Source organism: Rissa tridactyla, chromosome 6 (genome assembly GCF_028500815.1).
Source record: "Rissa tridactyla isolate bRisTri1 chromosome 6, bRisTri1.patW.cur.20221130, whole genome shotgun sequence".
Taxonomy (NCBI): Eukaryota; Metazoa; Chordata; class Aves; order Charadriiformes; family Laridae; genus Rissa; species Rissa tridactyla.
In genome coordinates, this window is record NC_071471.1 from 14,861,169 (window position 1) to 14,885,849 (window position 24,681).

A 24,681-nucleotide genomic window follows, 5' to 3' on the forward strand; every position below is an offset into this window, starting at 1 on the left:
TCTATTTATCCCGTTCGATATGTAGTCTATTCCCTCATTCTCCTCCTTGGGCTGTGGGAAAACGGATGGCAAATTTAAAAATGTGGGAGAAAAAAAGCAGTGAGCCCCCAGTCTGTTCCGCCCAGATGGGAGAGGAGAACTGGAAACTCTGGGGCACCTTACTCCATGAAAGAAGTGGGACCCCCTCCAGTACACACGTGTCCTTGCCCACAGAAAGGGGTTCTTGCTGCCATTACAGAGCCCTTTAGAAGCTGCCTATATAAAAATAGCTAAATTTCTAAATAGCTTAGAAAGCCTAGATCCCTTTTTCCCATTTCTAGTGACTGAAAGCCGAAGCTGCTGGGCCGTGTAGCCAAGGTGCAGTTTTGCTGGAAGCCATCCAGGCGCTGAGGTCACCTGGTACTCGCAAAGAGGAGAAACCGTTTGAAGGCAAAAATGTGGGAACGCTGATTGAAGGAGGCAGAAGGACTTCATTCCTCTGTCTACGTGAAGGGGCCGGTTCTCCTCTGTAGGGAATGTTACACAGTCATTTACAATCATAAAGAGGAGGTGGGAAAAGCCACCCTTTATCGCAGCACTGCGAGTCCGGACACGGAGCAGTTGTTACCAAAGCCCTGTCTCCCATCTTCCAGCGCCCACATAAATATCCCTATATCCTATGTTTTCCATGAGGTTCTAATGTATCAAATTCTCATCAGTGCCATTAATTGTCAGCTATTTGCTTTTGCAGATTTGTTTTACATCCAGAAATGAATACCAGCTCTTCCCTGCCCCTCGGGACGTGGCGGTGGTAAATGCTGATACAATCGCGCTCAGAGCACAAGCAGTGATGCATCCCACCGCCCAGCCAAGCAAAACTTTTCCATGCGAGCGCCGCGAATTCACAGCTATTGCTCGCAGCTTTCCACGGAGAGACTTTGTGTATCCTCTCGCAATATAATCTTACCCAGAATGGTTTTGAAAGACCGTGAACTCGATCCTGCCAAAAATAGTCCGTGCAGCCAAAAAAAATCAACAGAAGATCTTTAGCATTTGAGCTGGCCCGCGAGTTGCATTTTTCACCTTTTTCAAATATGTTTCTTGACATCCGTGAAACCTTCATTTGACTTCTAATACCCCTGATGATTCTTCTAAGTGTAGCAGACTGCATTTTAATTATAACTTCAGGGCTCAGCAAGCAATCAGCTTCATGGGCATAATGGAGCAGACACAGCAGTAATGACTTTAGCCCTAAAAGCGGCTGTGCGCAGGCTGGCAGACGTATCCTAAGAATGTGTTTATTTGCGTTTGGTTTATGTGGTTTTGGTGACCTTTTGTTAAAATCAGCCAGTGACTTCCAGGAGGCAAGTTACATACTCGCTAAAAAGAAATGCAGTAAAATAATCTAGCGTGGGTCCTTCTGCTGAATATTACATTTCTGCCGAACAGCATTTCCCCGTGTCCCAGGCAGGGATGACGGAGGGTAAGGTTAAAGTAACATTACCGGTGGACAGGATGGCTCTGTGCATATTGCCCCCCTTGTTCCTAGCGAAGAATGGCAGGCCAAAAATGGGTTTTGGGGAAACCAGTGACCAGGTGGGGCTTCCTATGGGGCCTGTCACTGTCACAGGCTGTTTCAGAGCTGGGGAGCGCCTGCATTTCCCCGTCTCTTCTGCCAAGTCTTTGACAAGCCCCTAGGAAAAAATGAGCTGTTCATCTCCTGCCTGATGCCACGTTCTTCGATCTCGCTGGGCTCACCCGACCTCCCGAGAGCAGCAGCAATTTCCTGCTGTTCCCCCACGGCTCCAAGAAGACTGGGAGCAAAGCAGGGGTCTCTCAAAGTGATAAATCCATGCCTGGGCTCAGGTGGCTCTGACAGCTTCTCGGCACGTAAGCTGCCTGCTAACTTCACCAGAGAAGGCCACCAAAATTTTGCTTGGGCTCTGGGCTTTCCAGGGTGCCCCTTGTCGAAACCCAGGTGAGAGCGGCTCTGCCGGAGAAAACACGGTAAGTGGAAGAGGTAACACTGCACTAATTATCTTTGACCGTTACACTATTAGGATGTTAACAGCCCTCTCTTCTCACAACATGGTTAGTTATTGCTACCGTGAACTGTCCTTAAAAAGAGACTAAACGAGGATGGTTGCTGGAACAGGCTGATTTTGCATCCTCTGCATTTCTCAAACAGAGCTTGGTGCAAATTCACGCTCATTTAGTGCGTTAGTTTTGCGAATGCTTTTGCGATGATTTCTATCAGGCAGTTCAGGAATCCAAAGCCAAAGGTGAGCCTTAGTTTTGGTTTTGGTCACTTCAGACATGCCAGTTGCCTGTCTGTCCATGAGTGCCTAAGTGAGGTGCATTAGAAAATACCCGTAGGCCGAAATTTAGACTTAATCTGAAAAACAAACAAACACACATGCCCAGACTCTGCGTTTAGAGACTGAGGAAATGGTCTGTGGAGAACCTGTGGTATGGAGGGTTCCCCCCCAGGAACAAGCGCTGTTCAGGCTGGTCCACATCCTCCCAACTAAAGACTTACACGTAATTTGCAACTGCATTTTCAGTTTGCCGTTTTATTTTTTTCACACCTCACGCTGCTAAGTAAGTGATGTTTATTGTGGGGAGGTGTGCAAGCAATTTCTCTTTCGCCACAGTGATTAGAAGAGCAGAACTTCCTATACGCTTTCCATTCTTATGGTTACTTTAATCGGTGAGCTGAAAGACTCACTGATTAAAAACCCTCCCTGGCCAATTAGCCTGCAGTGTCCTCCTGTCACGGTGTCCCGCGTAGGTACAAAATTCCTCCTGGCAGGTCAGAAGGGAGCGTATAATTCAAAGCTATTAACCGATTTAACGGTCGTAAATGAATATTGCGAAACATCTGCTGAAAATCTCAATCAAGCAGGCAGCTGCCAGCGATGAATTTGCTGAGACCGAAGCTGTTGCTGCTCTTCGGGGAGTCCGGAGGAGATGCAAAGCAGCCAGGTTGGAAAGCAGGTAGGAAGGTGGTGATGGAGACGGCTCTTCCATCCATCACCAGCCCGGAGGGGTGAGGGACCAGGCGCATTTAGATTGGACATCAGTTCTGAAAAAACCAAATCCACTCGCTGAGCTTATCGCAGCAGAGGTCTGGCATTTCAGGGGAAAGGTGGACACCTTGAAACGGGGATTTCGCGCCAAACTGCACCAGAAACACTCACTTTTGAAATGCTGCGCAGAGGAGGATTTTGGGAAAAGGTCAGGAATGTTTGTATAGGAGATTTGAAGTCTCATGCTGGAATTTAACGTTGTTTTTGTCATTTGACTTGATTATTATTGCACTCTTTCAAAGTGTATCAGCTGTCATACAGCACTACTGCTGGCATTTCATACTATAACGAAACAGCAGACGTGTTTACAGTTTAGATTTTACTTTAGGATTGTTATAGGCAGCAACGGCTTGGCTGGGAGTGGAATAGCCATCCTTTGTAGATCAAAGGCCCTCCCTTGTCACAGCAAAATGAAACGCTGCTGCTATTCCTCAGCTCTGAAAGGAGTGTAAGTGCAAGATAGAAGTGAAAAGCAGATTAAAACGTTAAGTATAACATCAGTATGTGAAGTTTAAAAAAAATATTACCAAAAAAAGAAATTTTATTAAGTTAAAATGCTGTTCCAGGAGTATTTCCAGTTGGGTAACTTTCTGACCAGCACCAGTTATTTCAGGGTATCTGTTTTTGGGATGTTTTGGCGGAGGCTGCCCAGCCCTGTGACGGAGACCCCACGGGCCCAGCCGCCGGGCCTGCCCCCGGCCGGGCAGGCGGTGGGTGAGTGGGACAGGCCTCGGTCGATGGCCGGGACAGCCCGTGAGGGCTGGAAGGGCAGGGGTGACAGCAGAAGGGGACCGTGGAGGTGGCCAAAGGCGAGCGCGAGGCTACCTCAGGGGGGGTGGGTGGCCACCCCCTTCCAGCCTTCCCTCAGGACGGGCTCGGAGGCCCTCCAGGCATCGGGCAACGGCACCGGGAGGCACTAGAACGTACCAGAGGCCGGGCAGGACACCCGACGGCCGGCACAGGCGATGACACCCACCCGCTCCCGCCGCGCCGGGGCTGAGGGGGCTGGCGAGGCGGCGGGGGAGGGGCGGGGCCGGGCGGCCGCGCGTGCGCGGGGCGGGGCCTGCGGCGCGGCGGAGGAAGCGGCGCCAGCGGCGTCGGGCGCGCGCAGCCATGAGCGGCGGGGCGGGGAGTGGCGGCGGCGTGTGAGGGGCCCGGCGGGGCGGGGGGTTCCCGGCCCGGCCTTCCACCCCCGGTCCCTGCCTGCCGCCCTCCCCGCGGAGCGATGGTGCCAGGGCGCAGGGGCCGCCAGCCCGGCGGGGGGCGGCGGCGGCGGCGGCGGGGCCGGCCCCTTTCGGCGCCGGGGGAGGCGGGCGCGGGACGGCCGCCGCCGCCGTCGTGGTGGTGCCGGGTGCGGGGCCCGCGCCGCCATCTCCTCCGCCTCCTGCCGCTGTTGCTGCTCCTGCCTGCCGGTGCCGAGGGCCAGGCCGGCCCCAGCTCCGGCCCGCACGCCGCGGGGCCCCCGGACTGGCCCCCCGCCGGCCCCGGGCCCAGCCTCAGCCTCTACCTGAGCGAGGAGGAGGTGCGCCGGCTGATCGGTGAGTGCGGGCCGGGGCCGCGCCGGGCCCGGCGGCGGGGCGGGCGGGGAGGGCGGTGGCCGTGGTGGGACGGGGGTCTGTGGGGGTGGGGGGCTGCGGGGCCAGAGGAGGGGAGGGGAGTCTATGGGACGGAGGTGGCGTTCGGGATCCGGGCCCTCAGAAGGGGCCGAGGGGAGTTCTGTGGGGCTGGGGTGGCCGTTTAGGGGTCTGGAAGAGGATGGAGGGGTGTCTGTGGGGCTGGGAGGGGGTTGCAGCGCCGGGGGAGGGTGTGGGGTCTGTGGGACTGAGGAGGTGTTGGGGGTCCGGGCCCTCAGAAGGGTCTGAGGGGAGTGCTGTGGGGCTGGGGTGGCAGTTTTGGGGTCTGGAGAAGGATTGGGGGACTGTCAGTGGGACTGAAGGACTGTGGGGGTTCAGGAGGCAATGGGGATGGTCTGTGGGACTGGTGCGAGGGCAGCAGATCTGGGGGCGCGGGGGAGCATGGAGAGGGCTGCAAGTGGGCATGAAGGACCTGGGTCTCAGGAGAGGATGGGGATGACGGTACCGGGGTGGGCTTGGGTGAATCCGGGGATCCGTGTGGGATTCTGTAGGGCTGAGTGAGCGACTGCGGGGTGAGGGCTGGTCTTGGGGCGGAAAGGAGGAGCCTGAGGGCTCGGGAAAGAGCCTGTGTGCTGCCTCATGTGTGTGTGGCTGGGGTTTTAAGGGAAGAAAAGGGCTTTACCCTGATGGTGAGGGGTTCCCTTGGTTCATGTGACTGGGGATGGTGCCCCGTGGGAGCAGGGTAAGCCCTGGAAGCGGTGAGTTCAGGCCCCTGATTTAATTAGCGAGGCGAGTGACATTCAGAGGGCAGAGAGGAGACCTGGCAATAATTGGGTGCGTGTGTGAAAGGAATCTTAATTTCTAGGCAGGCTGACAATTGCTGCGCAAGTACTTGGAGACAGTTCATGAAGTCCCCCATCTGGCCCGCTGCGGAAGGCTTTCGCAGTAGTTTAGTGTTTGGAAGGTCTCTGATTTAAACAGATTTGTTTTCCGTAGGTTTTGGCTTGCTTAGGCTCTTGTTTAGAGTTAGTGACTGGAGTCTCAAAACAAGTATGTTGGTATCCCCAGTGATTTGTTTTTCAGCAAGTGTCCTATATCACTGTAGGCTGAAAAACAAGCAGTACAAAGACTTTATTTGCATCAAATGGACAAAATAAAAATAATTTGAACTCTGTAAGCACGTAGCTGACTGAAGTCAGGGGACTAGGGACTGAATAACTCTGTAAACATTTTTTCCCTTATGGCTTGCTCTGGTGATTAGCGTTCTGTTGCTGTCATTTTTACATTGCATGTGCTTGCTGCCTGATGCTCCGTTATAGATAGAGGATAAAAATGTCAGGCTTCCTGTTTAGCTGAGTTTCTAAACAAATAGTTAATCTTGGAAATACTGAATGGTGAGGTTTGAGCTGTCCCGAGTCTAGTGCCTGAAATCTGTATTAGTTGGATTTGCTTAGACTTCTGTGGTCCACTAGTGTAATTATTCACCGTTAAGTAGCAACTGAGGAGGGAAGATCTGCTGTTATAATTTTTTAAGTTAAATCGATTCCTGTAACTTCCCTTATGAGTGTCTGTTGCTAACGTGGCTAAAGTCACTTATTACTCAACCGTCTGTAGCTGGTTTACATCACTTCATCTATCTGACACTTAATGATCTGTTCTGGTTCTGTGACCCCAAAGGCTTGGATAAACTGGCATCTAATGCAGAGATAAACTGGCACTTTTTTCAGTTGGTGGTATTCAGATCACAAGAAATCTGTTGTAAACTGAGCTTCCAGGATCTACCTTGTGTTGTTGCCATGAGCAGATTTAACTTTAGGGATATCCTTTACATGTATTCGCTGTTGTAGGTAAGGTGTAGTTTAGTGAGGCACCTAGTCACAGGCAATCAAATCTCCAGTGAATCGATATATTCCTTTGGCAGAATAAAGTCCAAAGGGAGACATGTTTGTTACAGTTCTTCACACACATGAAAACAAAAAAACCCTATTTTAAAATGTTCAGTTTTGTAGTATCTGAATTGTGTTTACATACAGTCAAGTTTATGGTTTAAGCACTTGTATTGGTGTGCATGAACTTTCAAGGAGCAGGGAGGTGTTTCAGCTTCTGTTACTTCTTTGAAGAAAGCTGTGGTGCAGAAGATGCTAGGATAGTCATTCACAGCGGATAGGAAAATGATGTTGCTTGTGAAGGTGCTAATATAAACCTAGCAGCTAGTTTCCTTCACCTTTTGTTTCTAAACAAACTCTGTCTCCTCTACTGTCTTGCTGTGGTTGAACAGAAAACTCTGAGGCTTTCTGAAGTGCTCATAAACCCAAATGTTACACAGAGTTACCACAGCCTGTGGTGTGTTTTCACATTTCTTAATATCGCCCCCATACATCTTCAGATTGCAAATTTGATTTGGAACAACATAAGTGTGCGATTGTGAGTTGTTGAATCAGCCATGGATGGTAATATGGTGCATCCTTCGTGCAAGCCTGCAGCATCCACACAGGGTCTGGTGTAAGGTCTGCAGGGCCGTGCCCATCATGGTCTCTCCACCAGTGAGGCTGAGCCAGTTCAGTGGCACATTGCAGAGCTGCTCCTCTCCTCAAAACCAGAGTTCGGTGTCTTGCAGAACCATGGCCTGTGTTTTTAATTAGGTTGTGGCTCTTGTAAATTAAATAGTGACTTGCTTAAGATTATTTGTGGCTGCTGTTCTTTCTGTGGCGTGGAAGCAGGACAGATACTATGGTTTATAGTGAAAACTGCCCACTACTTTCCTGTATGCCAGATTTTCACCGTTAGGCTGTGTGATTCCGACCATGTGTCTGCCTTAGGAGAAATTGTTTTGAAATCTTCAGAACTTTACAGAGAAGAAAACTAGAGAAAACTGGCTCATTTTGTTGTGTGAGATGGATTTTTATTTTGAAAAGCTGCAGAGTTCTGTCTGAAAGCAGAATTCGCTATGTGGCAGGCAGATGGTGCCTCTGTCAGAAATATCTCTTGCCATTCCCATGGAAAATGTTCACAGCCATCCAAACTATAAGCCGGTGGTGTTGAAATTGTGGTTTTCACATACTTGGATGTGTCAGATTGCACTCACACCGGGCAGGATTCAGTGATAGGTGGGATAAAGGTAGAAAGAGAGAAAGGAGCTGGTCAAGGGGGCTTGGTTAAGATGAATTCAGTGATGGCAGTGGGAGCCAGGGGTGTTGGAGTGAGAGCAGGGATGAGGTACAGGGTGATAGGGAGGAGGGAGAGAAGTGCACCTTGCTGGGGAGAGACATCCAGAGCACCACAACCCCTTTTTAGGGGTGTCTGCAAACCCGCTCGGCACCGTGATCCATAGCTTTTTGCAGTTGGTTCACATGCGCAGGCCCAAAAAAGATTGTCCATAAATCTGAAGGAAGTGTTAGTCTTATGGAGCGGCTAACTATATAGGCACGATAACACCACCTATCATATCACTTTTTTCCAGCGACTGCCCTGTGATGCTAAACTCGGAGGGCAGATGGTGTTAAATCGGTGACGAGTTATTCAGTAGGTCTGTCCTTGATTTAGTGACTTCCATTCAAATTTTCCTGTGAAATCAGTGTGTGGTGTTCGCCTAATGATGAAATGCTCCATTGATCTGCTTTTCACAGGATCCTGTGATATAAAGGCACGTGTACACCCTGCTCTGCAGGTAGTGAACTAAGATTTAAAAAATAAAGTAAAACATATCCATTAATATTAGGTAGCTAGTTTTAATAATTAAGGATTTGATCTGGTCTATTTAAAGTACATAACATTATTTAGCACTTAATGCATTCATGGTGTATCTCTTAGACCTTCAGCTGCGAGTTCCTGGCAGTTCTACAGCTCAGCCTCACAGGAGCCCTTGGGTTATGCCCTCTGCATACAAGAACCAGAATCAATAGCTGCCTGTGAAAACTTGGTTTAAGCAGTTTTTCTTGCGTTGCAGGCAGTTCGTTTGCAGCATTCGTGAGATAGCACCTAATTGTTCACAGCAGCAACAAGGTGCTTAAGCAGTGAGGACAATCCTTTCTGTTCTTTCAAGGTTTTTTTATTTTTGTAGACTACATGCCTTTCAGCTGTGGAATAGCCCTCCTCATCACATGGCTCTTGTTCTTTTTAGAGACAGGCCTAGCCTGGATGCTAAATGAGACTTTAGTCCCGGGTGGAAAAAATAGAATCATAGAATTGTTAGGGTTGGAAGGGACCTTAAAGATCATCTAGTTCCAACCCCCCTGCCATGGACAGGGACACCTCCCACTAGATCAGATTGCTCAGAGCCCCGTCCAGCCTGGCCTTAAACCCTTCCAGGGATGGGGCTTCCGCCACCTCTCTGGGCAACCTGTTCCAGTGTCTCACCACCCTCATGGTGAAGAACTTCTTCCTAACGTCCAGTCTGAATCGTCCCATCTCTAGTTTTAATCCATTCCCTCTAGTCCTACTGTTACCCGACATCCTAAAAAGTCCCTCCCCAGCTTTCTTGTAGGCCCCCTTAAGATACTGGTAGGCCACTATAAGGTCTCCTCGGAGCCTTCTTTTCTCCAGGCTGAACAGCCCCAACTCTCTCAGTCTGTCCTCATAGGAGAGGTTCTCCAGCCCTCTGATCATCCTCGTGGCCCTTCTCTGGACACATTCCAGCATGTCCACATCTCTCTTGTAGTAGGGGCTCCCAGAATTGGATGCAGTACCCCGGGTGGTGTCTCATGAGAGTGGAGTAGAGGGGCAGAATCACCTCTCTCGACCTGCTGGCCACGCTTCTCCTGATGCAGCCCAGGATACGATTGGCTTTTTGGGCTGCTAGTGCACGCTGGCGGCTCATGTTGAGCTTCTTGTCTACCAGCACCCCCAAGTCCTTTTCTTCAGAGCTGCTCTCAAGCCAGTCACTGCCCAGCCTATATCGGTGCTTGGGATTGCCCCAACCCAGATGGAAGACCTGGCACTTGGTCTTGTTGAACTTCATGAGGTTAGCATGGGCCCACCTCTCCAGCCTGTCAAGGTCCCTCTGGATGGCATCTCTTCCCTCCAGCGTGTCAGCCGCCCCGCATGGCTTGGTGTCGTCGGCAAACTTGCTGAGGGTGCACTCTATGCCACTGTCCATGTTGCTGACGAAGATGTTAAACAAGACAGGTCCCAGTACTGATCCTTGAGGGACTCCGCTTGTCACTGGCCTCCACTTGGACATGGACCCATTGACAGCCACTCTTTGGGTATGGCCATCAAGCCAGTTCTTCGTCCACTGAATTGCCAGTCCATCAATCCCATATTTTATCAGCTTGGAGACCAGGATGTCATGTGGGACAGTGTCAAAGGCTTTGCTCAGGTCCAGGTAAATGATGTCAGTTGCTGTATTATTATCACATAACTAAGGGCTGTCGTAATGCATATATAAGGGGGGGCTAAACTAGAACTGCAGGAGAATCTTGAAGTTCGAAGTCCTACAATGTTTGCATTGAGTTCGTGAACTTAATATTCTTTGGCCTAGTTTCTTCTGAGTAATCATATTGAATGGCATCTTCTGTTGGGTTTGTATTTGCACTTGCTTAATTACAGAGCTAAACTAATTTAACACTTGTGTGACTCTTACATGTTCTATAGAATTTAATTTGAAGCCAGTGTTCAGCTTACTAAAATGAGTTGTCTGGTCATAAGATGCAAAACTGATGCAAAATCTATTATAGCATAGGGTTGTTTGTTTTTTAAATCGTACTGCTGACTCTGAGTGGTTGAGGTTGGCAATGGAGATCATCTGGTTCAACCCCTTGTTCAAGCAGGGCCACCTAGAGCTTGTTGTCCGATACCATGTCCAGAAGCTTTTGAACTTCTCCAAGGATGGAAACTCCACCACCTCTGTGGGCAGCCTGTGTCAGTGTTCAGTCACAGTAGAAGAGTTTTTCCTGATGTTCAGACAGACCCTCCTGTGTTTTGGTTTGTCCTTGTTGCTTCTGGTCCTGTCACCAGGCACCACTGAGAAAAGCTTGTCTCTGTCCTCTTTGCACACACCTTCAGATCATTACGTACAGTGATAACATCTCTGAGCCTTCTCTTCTCCAAGAGAGTCTCCAAGGAGCTGAATGCCCCAGCTCTCTCAGCCTCTCCTCATAGGACAGGTGCTCCAGTCCCTTTAATCACCTTTGTGGCCCTTTGCTGGACTCTCTCCAGTAGCTCTGTGTCTCTTGTATTGGGGGGCCCAGCACTGGACCCAGTATTCCAAGTGTGCCCTTGCCAGGGCTGAGCAGAGCCCTGATAAATTATAGACCAAATGCAGCTTTGTGAATTTCAGATGGAGACTGATCATCTACTTAATGCAGCAGTTGATCAAGTGGTGTTTGAATTTTCAGCTTTCTTAATGTCACTATTTTGGGGAGGTAGCAACAGGAGTTCATGTCAGAAGTGCTTTATGGCACTTGCACTGCGCTTGTAGTGACTGGAAATCCTCGTATTTCTTTGTTTGGCACCTGGTTAGTTGTCCTTGTTATGAAATAGCTGTCCTTGTTATGAAAGGGAGCTGAAAATCAGTGTGCTGGGAAGAGCTGGATGTTCACATTATTGAAAGGCTGTGATTCCTGAAATGCTTCAGGGCCTTATTAGAAGCCTATCTGTGCCTGTCTGACAGCATCGCTACCTAGACCACCACAGTGAGCTAGTGCTTTGTTAGGAGCACCCAAGATAAATTTCCATGTGAGATGGGTGACTGTGACAGGTGCTTGTACATGGTACCTCTTTAGGACAGAAAAAATACAGCAAAGAGCCTCTGTGTAGCTGCAGGAGGATGAATGAGATGTCCACTGAAGAGCAGAGAGATGTTTGGCTACCCTAAGGTCTCGACGCAAGTGTCGATGTGGTGTGTGACCTATGTGGTGCGTTCAGAATCTGGTTCTGTTGTATACATGTTCTTAAATCTTTGTTTTCTAGACTCTGAAGAACATGAATTTTTGCACGTTGTATGCAAAAATAAGTATTGTGGTGTTGTGCGCCACATGCCTGTCTTTGCAGAAGTGCAAAAACCTGCATGCTAATGCTTCATTTTACCATTCAAAAGGGACTTAGATTAGGTGATGATGGCCTGAAAATATTCTGATATGTTCCACTTAGTCGGAAGTGCTGATTTTAGGATAATTATTTTATTACCTTGCCCTGTAAAGCCCTTTAGTCTAATGATAGTGCATGACTAGTGTTTTTTAGATGGGCTTTTTAGCATTTCAGGTGAATGTCGCTCAGGTCCGCTTTGGAGAAGGACGGGATTGACTGGCGGGGCGTTTGGGGGGCGCATGCAGCAACACCTGGCTGCTTGCAAGCTGCGGCAGGTTGTGACAAGTTACTTGCATGGCGGAGTTGAGCAATCTGTTTTCATTTTGGGGCTGTTCAGTGTGCTTGGATGCTTGTCCGTCTGATTTACCAAGTACCATGGTTCATGTCAATATTGTTTGGAGGTTTATGAGAACAAGCTGCATTTGGGGTTCCTCTGCTCTTTTCCATTCTATTACCTCACTTTTAATTTGCAAAGTTCAAATAGCGTGTGGATAGCTGTTTCTTCGGAGATGCGTGTAGTCATATAAATCCTCTGCAATATTCGTAATGCTTGCAAACCCACAGAAGAATATGCTTCTAGAAGTTTGAAATAGCCTATGGAAGGCCATCGGGAGTGGTGCCAGTGGAGCAGCCTCTAGCCCGGATTAGGATTGCTTTGGAATAATTGATTCTGTGTGACTGCCCTTAAGAGGGAAGTCCGGGAAATACTTAAGTCCTTGTGTGTATTGACCCACTTGTCGGTGCTGAGATGGGTGGTTGATTTCTGCAGCCTGCTTTATCACACCGTTTAGAAATGCTGGGGTCTCCATCTGAATCCTACCCCGAGAAAGCAATCTGCCTCTGCAAATTGGCCGCTCAGGAGGGCCTGCATGGGCAGCAGGCGGCTTGGTTTCCTCCTGTGGCTCTTCTGCGCTCAGCCCTGGGAGGAAGCAGCCATTTCAGCTCCCCAGAGGCCAAGGTCTGTCTAGTGATAAATGCTTGTGGCTCTTGTAACATTCATGTGTCAGGGACTTGGAAGAAATCTGACCTCTGAGACTGAGATGAAGCGGGGGGGGCGGGGAAATAATCCCAAAGCTGCATTCCTCACTGCTCTGACTTTACACCTGTGTTCTCTCAGGCAGCATCGTATTTATCACTGTTGATTGTTTGGCCTCTTTGAATACATGCTCTCTTTCTCCCTCCAGTGTGTGGACAGAATGGGAACAAGAGAGAGGAAATGGAGGCAGAGAGCTCCTGCATGCATGAGAAAAGCTAGCAAGAAGGGCTCGCGGTACCGAGAGGAAGGCAGGGACTGAAAGTGCTCCTAAACACCGTCTAGGCAGGGGAAAATACAAGTGATAAGGATCACGCTTACAGGCATGAAAAATTCGTGGGTAGCGTTTTCCTGAGAATGGGAGCTATGTACTGTACGCTGGTCTGTGGGTACGTTAAAAGATAAAGCATTTGGGGAAGTCTTATGTTTTCTTTCCTCCCCTTCTGCTATTCAGAGTTGTGTTTGGATACTGGAAAAGCTGAATTAATGAGGCAAATTCCAAATGTATCTTGGCTCATATTTGTTCTGAGCTCTAGCAAAACAGTATTGCTTGATGACTAATTCCTGCCCAAAACTATACATGCTGAAATATCACCAAGGCTCCTACTTTTCTTGCAGTTATTCCTCTAATAACTTAGTGTGCAGTATTAAAATTGTATTCAACTGTGAAAGCAGGGAGTGTGTAAAGGGTGAAGCGCGTTTAATGAGTTGTGCCTGATGAATTGATTTTTTTTTTCCCCCCTGAATGGCAGCGGCACCAGCAGATCCCATGTAAGAATGAATGCTAACACTCTCTGAAGATGCCTTGTGGCGGTACAAAGGGCGTGATGGTAGAGGCTTCAAATGCATTATTTCTCTTCCATCTCTGCCTTTGTCCTTCTTTCAAGCGGATAACTCACATATCTGCACTGACTGCTTTGGAGATCTGGGAGCAGAAGCAACAGCATGAAACTAATGTGATGCTTTAGAATTTTGCTGCCACTTACTGGGTGTTGAATAGCTGTAATTAAATTAACCAGTATATTGATTTCACCGTGCTGCTTGGGAAAGATAAGCGCAGTAACGTAAGCATTGGATCTGCGGCTTAGTAGGCTTGAAAAGCTGCAGCCGCTCAGAATGCATAATGCTAGCGTTACCAGTGAAGCTGAGCAGGTTGATAAACTAAAGATGGCTATCTTCTCAAAACTGTTTTAGCCTTTATGAAGTTAGTTGATGGCCTTGTAGAGTAATTCCTAATAAAAGAAAAACATACTGAGCTCCGTGGCTTTCCTGAGTGCGGAGATTGCCACAGAAACGAATAGACCTGTTTTAGTGGCACCACTTCTGTGGGTAGGTGATACTAAAATACTGCAAATTCTCATTATTTGCAAGTCCAAGTGATATCTGACATATCTTGGTTTAGATGATTGAGTTTTGGCTGGGCAGATTACAGCAGTTCACTTCAAAAGCTTTGTGATGCTAGTAAGTGTTTCATCTGAAATTACTTATTTCGAGGTGTGTGCTCTTGGGCAACTGTGGTTTGTGTGGATGGAACCTTTGTTTTCTATTCTCAATGTTTTACTTTCATTCTAATTCAAAAGGAGCATCAAACTTCACGTTACAATAATTAAGAGACATTTGCCATTACTGATAGGTATACTTACGAAATAAAAATTGAACATAACCATTCCCTGTGCTAAGAATAAAGTTGTTTAATTTGCTCATAAAACTTAGCTGGTTTTGTTGGGAGTCTTTTCTAAATTTCATTTAGGTGGTGTTCTCAGGAGCGGAGTTTACTTGTATTCTGCTCTAGGGTAAGACATGTGTTGTTGGTGTCCTGTGTCCGTGTCCCCGTCCCACCCCCACCCCCCACCCCCCCCCCCCCCGTTAAGGTGAGTGTCATCTAACCATTTTCACAGCAGTCTTTATATCCTACCTATCAGAAAAACAAAGATTTTTTTTTTTTCTGTAGTTGAAGGAGAGAAGAATAAGCGGGCAGGCTGTTGAAATGTAATTGTTGCTGCTGTTCAGAGACAAACAAAAGGGTAAGCAGTTGGGTCCTAGGAACAATGAACATCGTCTTTTTAGCATGGATGGAGTTAAATATTGCAAAGTTCCTTACGCTTTTATTTCAGCAAGTGCCATCTCCTAGGGGAAGCTTCTTCCTGTAAAAGGGAAGAAGTCTGTTCTGTGACTTTCAGAAAGGCTTTCGGTGAGAAAAATCCTGTTTGCCTGTGGTGTTGAACTTGCAAATTCTATTTAACGGCATCAATAAGGTGAATTGCGGGTGATGCGTCAGTGAAGATTCATGAGCATTTAATGAGAGGTCTCAGCTAAGAGTTTTTCCTCTTGTTTGCTAAATGTTGGGAAGCTTCCTACTAAGATTTCCTGGCAGGGAGTCTTGGTTGGTTTTCAAGGATGTAGTCGTCATCGTCTTGAAGTTAGGTTGAGTATTTCCTCAAATTGAATGCCTTGCATATTGTATTCCTTCTCCAGCTCATGAAAAGTTATCTCCGCACAGGTAACAAAGCCATTTGTGTAAATAATCACAGTCCGTGTGCTCTCTGCTGCTGCTGCTGGGGGGATTTAGGGGAGCTTGCAAAGCAACCGTGCTGTTGCAATGAGGCATCAGTCTCTGGTGGGAGAGGTTTTCTGTGGAGGTGAGAATGGATTTAATTCAATGCCACAGAGTTTGCGTGTTCCAGTAGGCTTTAGTGATGTGTCAAACTGTGATCTTATTTCTAGTCTGTTTTCCATGCACTCCATACTGTGGTTTGGCTTTTTCCTTTTCAAGGTCTATGGTACTGGATTATAAGACACTTCTTTCTAGCAGACCATAGAATGGAATTTAGAAAAGTGGATGAGAGAGCTCTTTGGCGAGACAGATGCATGTAGGCAATGAAGAACTTCATGTAGAGGTAGGAAGTTGTCCCCAAAAAAATGGGGGATTCTTGGTGGTGTTTTTTTTCCCCCCCTCAAGGTGGGCATTGAGCAGAAGGACTGTTCAACACTCGGGGAAGAAATGTTTCTAAGCAAAAGGCAGAAAGCGTTTTAGTAAGTATTGATGGATTTGTGCCTGCTGATTTGTCTTTCAAGCTTGACGCTGAGCAAACCTTTGACGTTCTCTGGCGCCTGTGTTAAGAGTGAAAAGCTGTTTCTTCATCATCTCTGTGTTACTTAAGATTTAAAGTTTTCTTTTTTTTTTCCCGTGATATTTTTCATCAGTCATCTTTTCCAGACACTCATGGCCTGTAAGACGTTTAAAAGCAAGTATTTCAGCCCAAATTCCTGACCAACAGCTACAACTGGCAGACTGTAGCATTGTGGAAAACTTAAGTAAAACTGCAAGTAGAAGGCTATAATCTGTTACTTGTTTTATTAAAGGAAAGTTCACATTCGATGTTGTATATACTGGATATGTAGAAATAAGTTTACGCGTGTATATATGTATATTTAGATACTTAGTATTACATTTCCAGTACTTTGCTATTTTCTAAATGAAATTGATACATGTGGATCAGTTTGCATTTGATTTCCTCACTTTTTAAACTCCCAGTTGTCGTTTCAGCTCTGTGTAAGCTGATTGTTGTACTAATTAAATACACTCAAACAAAGAAGAATTGTCCAGTGCTGGGAGAATCCTGTATGTTTATGGGGTGGGTTGCCCGGACCTGGGAAGTGGATGGTGGTGAAGGAATGTTGAAGCTTGAGGTTCGTGCTCTTTCATGTGGATGTTCAGCCGGGAGTGGAAGCTTCTGGTCTGGCCAGAGGGCTAACCCAGATGAGCTGCTCGAGAGTGGAGACATCATTCTCTGGAGCACATAAACCTCTGAACAAATAGAATATTTATATAAAGATAATAACTTGTTTAACTGTGTAACTTTTCTCAATTAATTTATTTCAGTGGCTGTGAGTTAGGAGCGGGAGTGGCTTGCCGTGTGAGGGCTGTGGCAGTTTGATGTCGTGCTGCAGAGATTTCTCAGCTGCTTATGAAGAAACACTTGCAAATTACAGACTAGTGTATTAAGAAAACAGGCGCTAATTTCAGTCATTTCTGTACAGAGAGACAGGAGTCTACTAGAGGGTTGGATAGGCAGCTGTGGGAGCCAGTTATGTCAGCTATCGTTACCAGGTTGCTATTAGACTAGGGCTTGTATTCATATTGCAGCCAGCAGTTATTTCAGTAAGAGCAATCTCATCCAACTCTTACATTGCATGTTCATTCTTGATTTTTAGACGTAATCTTCCAGAATTGTTATGATGACTTGAAGTCTGTTACCTGGGATAACAGATGCCTAAATACTGGTGTCGTCTTTAAGGAGGTTGTGTTACTACTAGTGCACATTGTAGGGTAGATTTGCTTCATAAGAATAAAATCTAATTTTTCCCATGCTGATAGCGGCAAGTTTCTTTTGTAGATTGTGCTTAAAAAGAAAAAAAAAAAAAGAGTTGAAGCTAGACTGCATTTACACAAGGGCATTTGAAAAGAAGTGTTTTGTTAGGCTGCTAGACTGACATGATCCAATTTTGTCGTGAACACAAGGGCTGCTCAGCATCTCTTGCATTTGGGAATGAAAACTGGCCTCTCCCCTTCCTTTCTGAGCTTCTTCAGATGTTTTGTTATGTTAAACAGTGCAAAGAATGACAGACTTTCTCTGTGGTGCTGCTTAAATTTACCTTTTTGTTTGTGTTCAATTTTAATTTATTCTTTCAAGTTTGCATCCAAGGGTGGGAGGCACAAAGATGTGGAAGTTAATAATGAGATTTAGGGGTTGCCTGGGTAAAAGGGTGGCGTTTTTGCCTTGAAATCAAAGCGAAGCATTGGTCTTACTGTTTTCATGTGGGTTGGTGTAGGTTAGTCAAGTCCAAGTAATGAGAAACTACATCCTTTAGTGTTGTGCATTGTCTGCAGATGGACTTGTTTAAGGAAGGTCACCAAAGCAAAACTGCAGCCAGTGTTTTAAAACTGTGTTGTTCATTGCCAATTACTGCTTAAACCAATAGAAGCATTTCTGAAAAGCTTCTTTTCCTCCTCTGCAGTTTCTGTAACCCAACAATTTTTTGGTATTTCTTTGTAAGGTTCTCCACTTCTTTCTTTGTTTTACTGCTTTGCCTAGAAAATGATTATTGAAGAACTGTCTGTTGTCTCTATCTGTTTGTAATGCATCTGCGTTTTTCTTCTACAGCCACTTGTTTTCTGCTTTTATCATTCCATGTGTGACATAAAACATTACGTACCAATGTGGGTTTGGTCCAGGATGATGGTGTATTTGCCCTGCATAAAGTGCAAGGTGATGAAAAGTGTCGAACACCTTAGGAGGAACTGATGTCTTGCAGAATTACGTTTTCCTTCCCCCTGCCATTCAGTAGGTTTTAGTATAGAGTTCACTAAGCACTCTTGAAATCCGAAACAATTGGAAAAAAGAACCTTGTTTTTATCTTCTTTTCCTCACCAACCTGCTAGGTAGGCTGATTACATCTGATGCTGCTACTGTGTTTGAAAGAGACTTACACACTTAAAAAGAAGTAAAGAATTGAGGTTGCTAGTTTCGGCTGTGTATTGACAGTGACTTGCTTGATTTGACACCATCTTTCAAAGCTACCTGTGCCCAAAGCATGCTTTGAAAAAAGGCCTAGACTATCTGCATAAGGTAACAGTACTATTTCAGTACAAGATCACAGAATGATAGGGATCTCTGGAGATCATCTAGTCCAACCCCCTGCCAGAGCAGGTTCACCCAGAGCAGGTTGCACAGGAACGCATCCAGGCGGGTTTGGAATGTCTCCAGAGATGGAGACTCCACCACCTGTCTGGGCAGCCTGTGGCAGGGCTCTGCCACCCTCAGAGTAAAGAAGTTCCTCCTCATGTTTAGGTGGAACTTCCCATGGTCAAGTTTGTGCCCGTTACCTCTTGTCCTGTCCCTGGGCACCACTGAAAAGAGCCTGGCCCCATCATCCTGACACCCACCCTTTAAGTATTTATAAGCATTGATAAGATCCCCCCTCAGCCATCTTTTTTCCAGACTGAAGAGACCCAAATCCCTCCGCCTTTCTTCATAAGAGAGATGTTCCCGTCCCCTCAGCATCTTGGTAGCCCTTTGCTGCACCCTCTCCAGCAGTTCCCTGTCCTTCTTGAACCAGGGAGCCCAGACCTGGACACAGCACTCCAGATGTGGCCTCACCAAGGCAGAGTAGAGGGGGAGGATGACCTCCCTCCACCTGCTGGCCACACTCTTTTTGATGCATCCCAGGATGCCATTGGCCTTCTTGGCCACAAGGGCACATTGCTGGCTCGTGGTCATCCTGTTGCTCACCAGGACTCCCAGGTCTCTTTCCACCGAGCTGCTCTCCAGCAGGTCAACCCCTAACCTCCATCGAAGTTAGTGCTGCTGCAGTCTTGCCTTCCGTATGGGGTGCTCCTGAGCATCCTCACTAATTCAGGGAGTTCAACTGACTGAAGGGTGTTCCCCCATATTTTGTTGTTGTTTTTTTTTTTTTCCTCCCTGCATAGTGACAGCTTGACTCCTTGAACTTGGCTTGCTGCAGGTTTAAAGGCAAGTGTAAGTATGCATGACTGAAGAAAAAGGTGAAATGCAGAATTAAAGCAATTTGGAGTTAGACTGAAACCATCGTGGTAATGGAGACTAAAGTGTTTTCTGCAAACTCCTTAAACATTTTAATGGCTACTCCAGGAACAGTTAATAATAGCACTTAATAGTCTGGAAATCTGAGCAGTGAGGAGGCACAATTTCATTGTGTGTAAAAAGGTATGTAGATAACAAGGAACGAAGTATCTCATTGAATAGAGGTAGCTCACAGCCAATACTCAGTGAACATAACTGAAGTATTTAACGCTCCACTGAGGCTGATCGTTGTCCCCTTGATCCGAACTTGTAGGAAGAGAGGCGTTGGGTGAGATCTGCCCAGCGTGTTTGCAGTGTACGCTCCTCCCCTGTCTTCAGCAGCATGGGGCTGTTGGAGCCTGGCAGGCTGTGCTATGGCTTCTCTTGGGGAGGATTTAGCATGTGCAACCTGCGTGGCATTGAGAAAAGCGTATCGTGTCTTGGTTAAAGTGTACTAACTGTAGAAATCTGGAGTCCACTCACCGTGGAGCTCTTGAACACGTGTGGTGCTGCAGCATTGCCCAGGCAATTTTTGTGGGTATGGGGAATTTTCTCTTCCTCTAAGTGGAAGACTCCCAAAACGGAGGAAGCCCAGGAACGCAGCGAATGAACGATGGCAGCCTGCATCAAGAATACTTGGATCACGCGACCGATCAGTGAGCTACATCTCTGGCGTTGCTGTGGTGTCCTGCACTATTCCTTATCTGTACGTACCTTCCCAGTGCCCTCCCTTACATCTGGGATGTGGTGCAGCACATCGCTGGCAATTGGATCCTGGGCTCCTTCGTGTCTGGCAGAACACACCTCCTGCCTGGCTGCCTGCCCGCAGCACAGGCAAGGTGCTTTCTTTGACTGGCAGGTTGAACTGCAATTTTTTGTGTGTTTTGCTGGCCTGATTGAGATAAATTATATAGACAGAGTGCTTCAGGAATTTGGGATTGAGGCGGGGGAGGCAACAAGGGGATGAAAAATTAAGGATGGAAGGATGGTCTGGAAGCAAAACTATACTGTGGTGGATTGGAGGTAGGGAGATGGGAGCTTGCTTGCCTCGTGCGGAAAACGTTCTTAGCTGTGCTTTTTTTAAAAGGAAAAAATACCACACAGTATTCAAACACTGACATTTCCCAAGTACGTATCTATCAGTTTCGGGGGGTTGAGAAAGCATTTATCTAAAATCATAGAAGAAAATCTAGTGAGAAGCTGTTGGAAGATACTATCTATTAGTTTAGGAAGATCCACCAATACCAGAAGCACGGAGGATCTACTGGTAAAGTGTCACTGGGTACTTTGGTTTTATATTCTTCCCTAGGCGTTTTCTGTAAACCCCTGATAGAAACAGAATACTAAGCCAGGCAATCTTCTGCTTTTTTTTTATGCGTCAGGAGCTATACTACAAAACCTCTTAAATTATTTTTACGTGTCAGTCTTTTAATTAGAGCATAATTTTTTGAAGTAATAAGACTTGACATTGATTCTCACGCTGCTCTTGCATGGTGCTGTTGAAATTCATATAATTAGCAATGCTTGTTAGAGTGCAGCGTTTTATGGCAGTACAGGCATTAAAACATTAGTGGTCTGTATAATCAAATTACTTAGTGTTGTACCACTGTTCAAGCTTAAAGATTGATCTTCTGTAGGGTAATTTGGTTTTGTACACCTTTAGATATTTTTGCACATCAAGTTATTTCTGTTTGACAGCTTCAGCTAGGATAGCCTCTTAACGTTACTTTTATAAAGGCCAGTTTTCACAACATGCAGTTTTATTGCTGTGTACCCGTTTGTTTTCTGTGACCACTTTCTCTACAAAGATTATATTAAATCAGGGTTTATCACCTTGAAAATCTCATGGTGTTACAAGTTCTGAGAGTGTTTTCGTGAGCCTCTAATTATTGGTGTGACCATTTATCAGCAAGAGGTTTCTCTTATTCCAAAACCTTCATTGTTCCAATTTCATTGTTACACCTGCTAATCCTTTTGTCCTCCTTATTTTTTTTTTTGAATAATTTGTACTTACTGGGTTTGATTTTAATATTTTGCTTAATAAGCTTACGCCCAGAAAGCTTCCCATCTCCTTGATCGGCTCTAATGGCCCGTGTCTGATAGTTGTGAGATCTTCTCCGGGCTCCTTCCATGTTTTTTAAATCTGAGGGAGATTTTGTGTGTAAACATGTAGACATGTAAAAATTATCTGGGCAAGCTATTTTAGAAGTTTGCTGGTTCTTTTATGTGTATTCAAAGTCTTATTTTGTTTCAAGGTGTGTGTGTGCTTCCCCCTCCTCCCTATTTTACTGGTGGATAGGCTTTTGCATTTGCCGTTTATTTTTGAGTGGAAATATGGACAGATTGGAGAAGAAAGGTTTAACTCTTTTTTAATATAATCTCCCAGCCTGATTATATTCAGCATTTAAGGCATCACTTGCGTCTTTTTCTGTTCAAGACCTCGCGTGAGAACATTTCTCCCTGGGATTACTCCATTCTGTTGATTCCTTTCATGCACCCAGTCTCTAGGGTTCTCCCCCTCGCCACCCCCCAGTATCTGTGATTATATACACTCTTGGGTTTTGATGGAGTTTCAGGACACTAATGAGCCAGCAGGGAGTAAAAGTGGTTAACAGCAAGAAGAATAAAGAAGAATGTCTTGGCTGTGTTTCTGTATCTTGTGAAAACAAGGTGGATTAAATCACATTCTGGCATAAGAGAACACTTATCGCTTTGCACTGATCTGTGCCCAGTCTTTGCACTAAATAGGAAGAATTATTTCTCTTGAGCTAATTCTCCCTTTCTTCAAATGCAGCTTGACTACACAGTTTAATAGTTATCTTTGATTTTCTTTTTTTCTTTCTTAAAAAGAAAAACGAAACCCACACCTCTCATGATTCCCTAGATTCTTGGAATAACTTCAGGATACCTTAAATGCTGTCGTCGTGGAGCCAGTCACAGTCTCTCCAGTTTTCTTGACTTTCTAGCCATAATAAAAATAACTCTATTGTCTACGTTCCCGATTGTACAGTGAATCTTTTAACTGAACTCAGTTCCCTCTGCATAGATCAGCTTGGAGTGTGCACCTGTGTCTGATTTGCCCAGTTGTTCTCTTAGCGCGTTGATATATTGCTGAGCCTGGATAGCATTTACCTGGGAGTGATGGAGGAAAAGCTGTGTGAGACAAGACAAAAATGGGATTGATTACAAATACAATATGGTTTTGTCCTGAGGTTACGGAGGTGGGATTAATTTTACAGCTGCAGGGAAGGGGCTTAACTTGTAGTGCTTCCTTTACCACTAATTGCTAATGACACCCCGGGCAAACTGTAGGGTCCTACCCTGTCTTCAGGGTGACCTTGGAATATGTGCAGCAAAAGATAATGGCAGCTTCAATACTTTTAATGTCAGAGTACGTGTCTCAATTAGGAAAATGCACTTTAGTGCTCTGTAATAAATAGTTTTGTGGGTCTTTTGATTCTTTAGACTTATTAAAGTGTTCGGAAAGGAAAGGGTAGACATATAAAATATTAGTATCACTTGGTATACAAATGTCATTCTTCATCTGACTGTGTGCTTTGTGTTATGGTCTAATTACCTTGAAGTTAATTCCCTAGTGCTTATGTGTCTCAGTCTCGAGAAATGAGCTGTTCCAGGAAGATCTACCTGCAATTAGCAAGCTGATAATCCAAAGCAGTTTGGCTTGAGTGTACACAGTTGTAAATAACAGCAAAACTGGACCTGTAATTCCCCGAAGCAGGCAGGGGAGGGTCTGTGATGACTGTTTTGGAGGATTGTCTGTAAAGTTGTGTTTCCTTCCATTGCATTCCAACTTTTGCCTGTTTATTAGCCTGCAGCATCTCTCTGAAATTGTTGCATTTTAAGAATTTGAAGCACTCTTGTTAACATTGCCGTGCATGAGCACCAATCTCCAAACCTGTAATTGAGTTCATGGACTCGAAGTATTTGCTTAAACATTCAAATACAAGCGGAGCTGGTGGTACTGGGAGTTGTTTGTTTTGGTGTGTTACCGCTGGTCCTGTTTTTCCTTGTCTTACTCTTTTCTTTCTCATTACAGGTCTTGATGCAGAGCTGTCTTACGTGAGGAATGATGTGGTTAATCACTATGCATTGTCCTTCAACCTCTTGATACCCAGCGAGACTAACAATCTTAACTTCAGCTGGCATGCAAAATCCAAGGTAAGCAGGCATGACTTTGGTGTTTGAGTACTTGATACTTGACCCGTATTGTGTAGTGAATACCCACTATTATAACTTAGTGGGCTTTGTCTTTGCAGAAATTAGCGTATACTAGGTGCAAAAGAATTATTTATATGATTGCAGGCAGTAAGTTAAGATTGTATGTATGCAAACTGTTCCTTTCCTGTTTTGGAAAGGTTAAGCGCTGCTTCTGAACTGTTTTATGCTTCTTGCTCCTGGCAAGCTATGCATATACAAGCTGTGGAATCTCTGCTGGTGGTGCATTGAACACAGAAGGGGCAGTCGTGAACTGAAGCCTCTGGAAATCAAATGTAGAGCACTTGTATGCTAGAGATTTCTAGAAACATATGTTTGGAGATGAGAAAAACCTATAAAAGTAGCATCTAGTGTATTATTACCAAGCCCTGATTAAATGGAAAGGGATTTTTATTTCACTTAATTACCATGGCTGGAGCATGCAGCAACAGCTGTCATAAAGATTGTGTATGCTCTTACATTTTGAAGGATTTCCAGTTACTTAACAACTTGTTTTTGTGTATGAAATGATCTGTTTAGTCTTTGCCAGATGTTCATTCTTTTTTTTTTTTTTTTTAAACTTGGGTGATGGTTATTCTTCTGTCCTTAAGTAGGAAAGACTGCAGTAGGAGATTCCTTCTGTCAGTGTTCTTCCCTTTGAGGTGTAACTTCTTACAAGATGTGAAATTTGGCCTGCAACTGACTTGGGTACAGTGCAAACCAGTCCTACTTGATACTGTATTACACCTTCACAGGCAGTTCAGTCACTTGCCATTTGAATAGGACCTTTGAAGGAGTTTCCTTGTTGTTACAACTTCAGCTGTGAGCTGCCTGCATCACCGTCCCTGCCCTGGGTTTCCTTGGGCCTGGCTGTGAATTTTGAATAGGAATTTTTAAGCCTGCGTAGCCCTGCTTCCGCTATCGTGATTGCCCCACTCAATGTCTTCTCTGCCAGCTCTGTAGGATGGGTCTAGTGCAGTTTATAGGAGCCCAGAAACTGGCTTGTGTTTCTACCTGTAGCACCTTGACTGAAAAATAAATTGATAACATAAACGCATCCTATTATGTTTTAGAAAGGAGAAAAAAAAAAAAGAAACTAATGGGGCAAACAAAGTCAAACCAAATTGATTCAATTGAGTGTGGAGGGATAGGATAAATTTCCA

The 24,681-nt window shown here is 45.7% G+C and overlaps 1 protein-coding gene across 2 annotated transcripts in view; it reads left to right on the plus strand.

Moving 5' to 3' along the window:
- The first annotated feature begins 4,174 nt into the window (after positions 1 to 4,174).
- RYK (receptor like tyrosine kinase) overlaps positions 4,175 to 24,681 on the plus strand; it is a 64,124-nt gene continuing 43,617 nt past the window's right edge. The window contains exons 1-2 of one of the 2 annotated variants that reach the window (XM_054206098.1): positions 4,175 to 4,606; positions 23,361 to 23,482. In XM_054206098.1, the coding sequence (XP_054062073.1) occupies positions 4,294 to 4,606; positions 23,361 to 23,482 (435 nt within the window). In that variant the 5' untranslated portion in view covers positions 4,175 to 4,293. The remainder of the gene's footprint in view (positions 4,607 to 23,360; positions 23,483 to 24,681) is intronic. The other variant, XM_054206099.1, reaches the window with a different exon arrangement.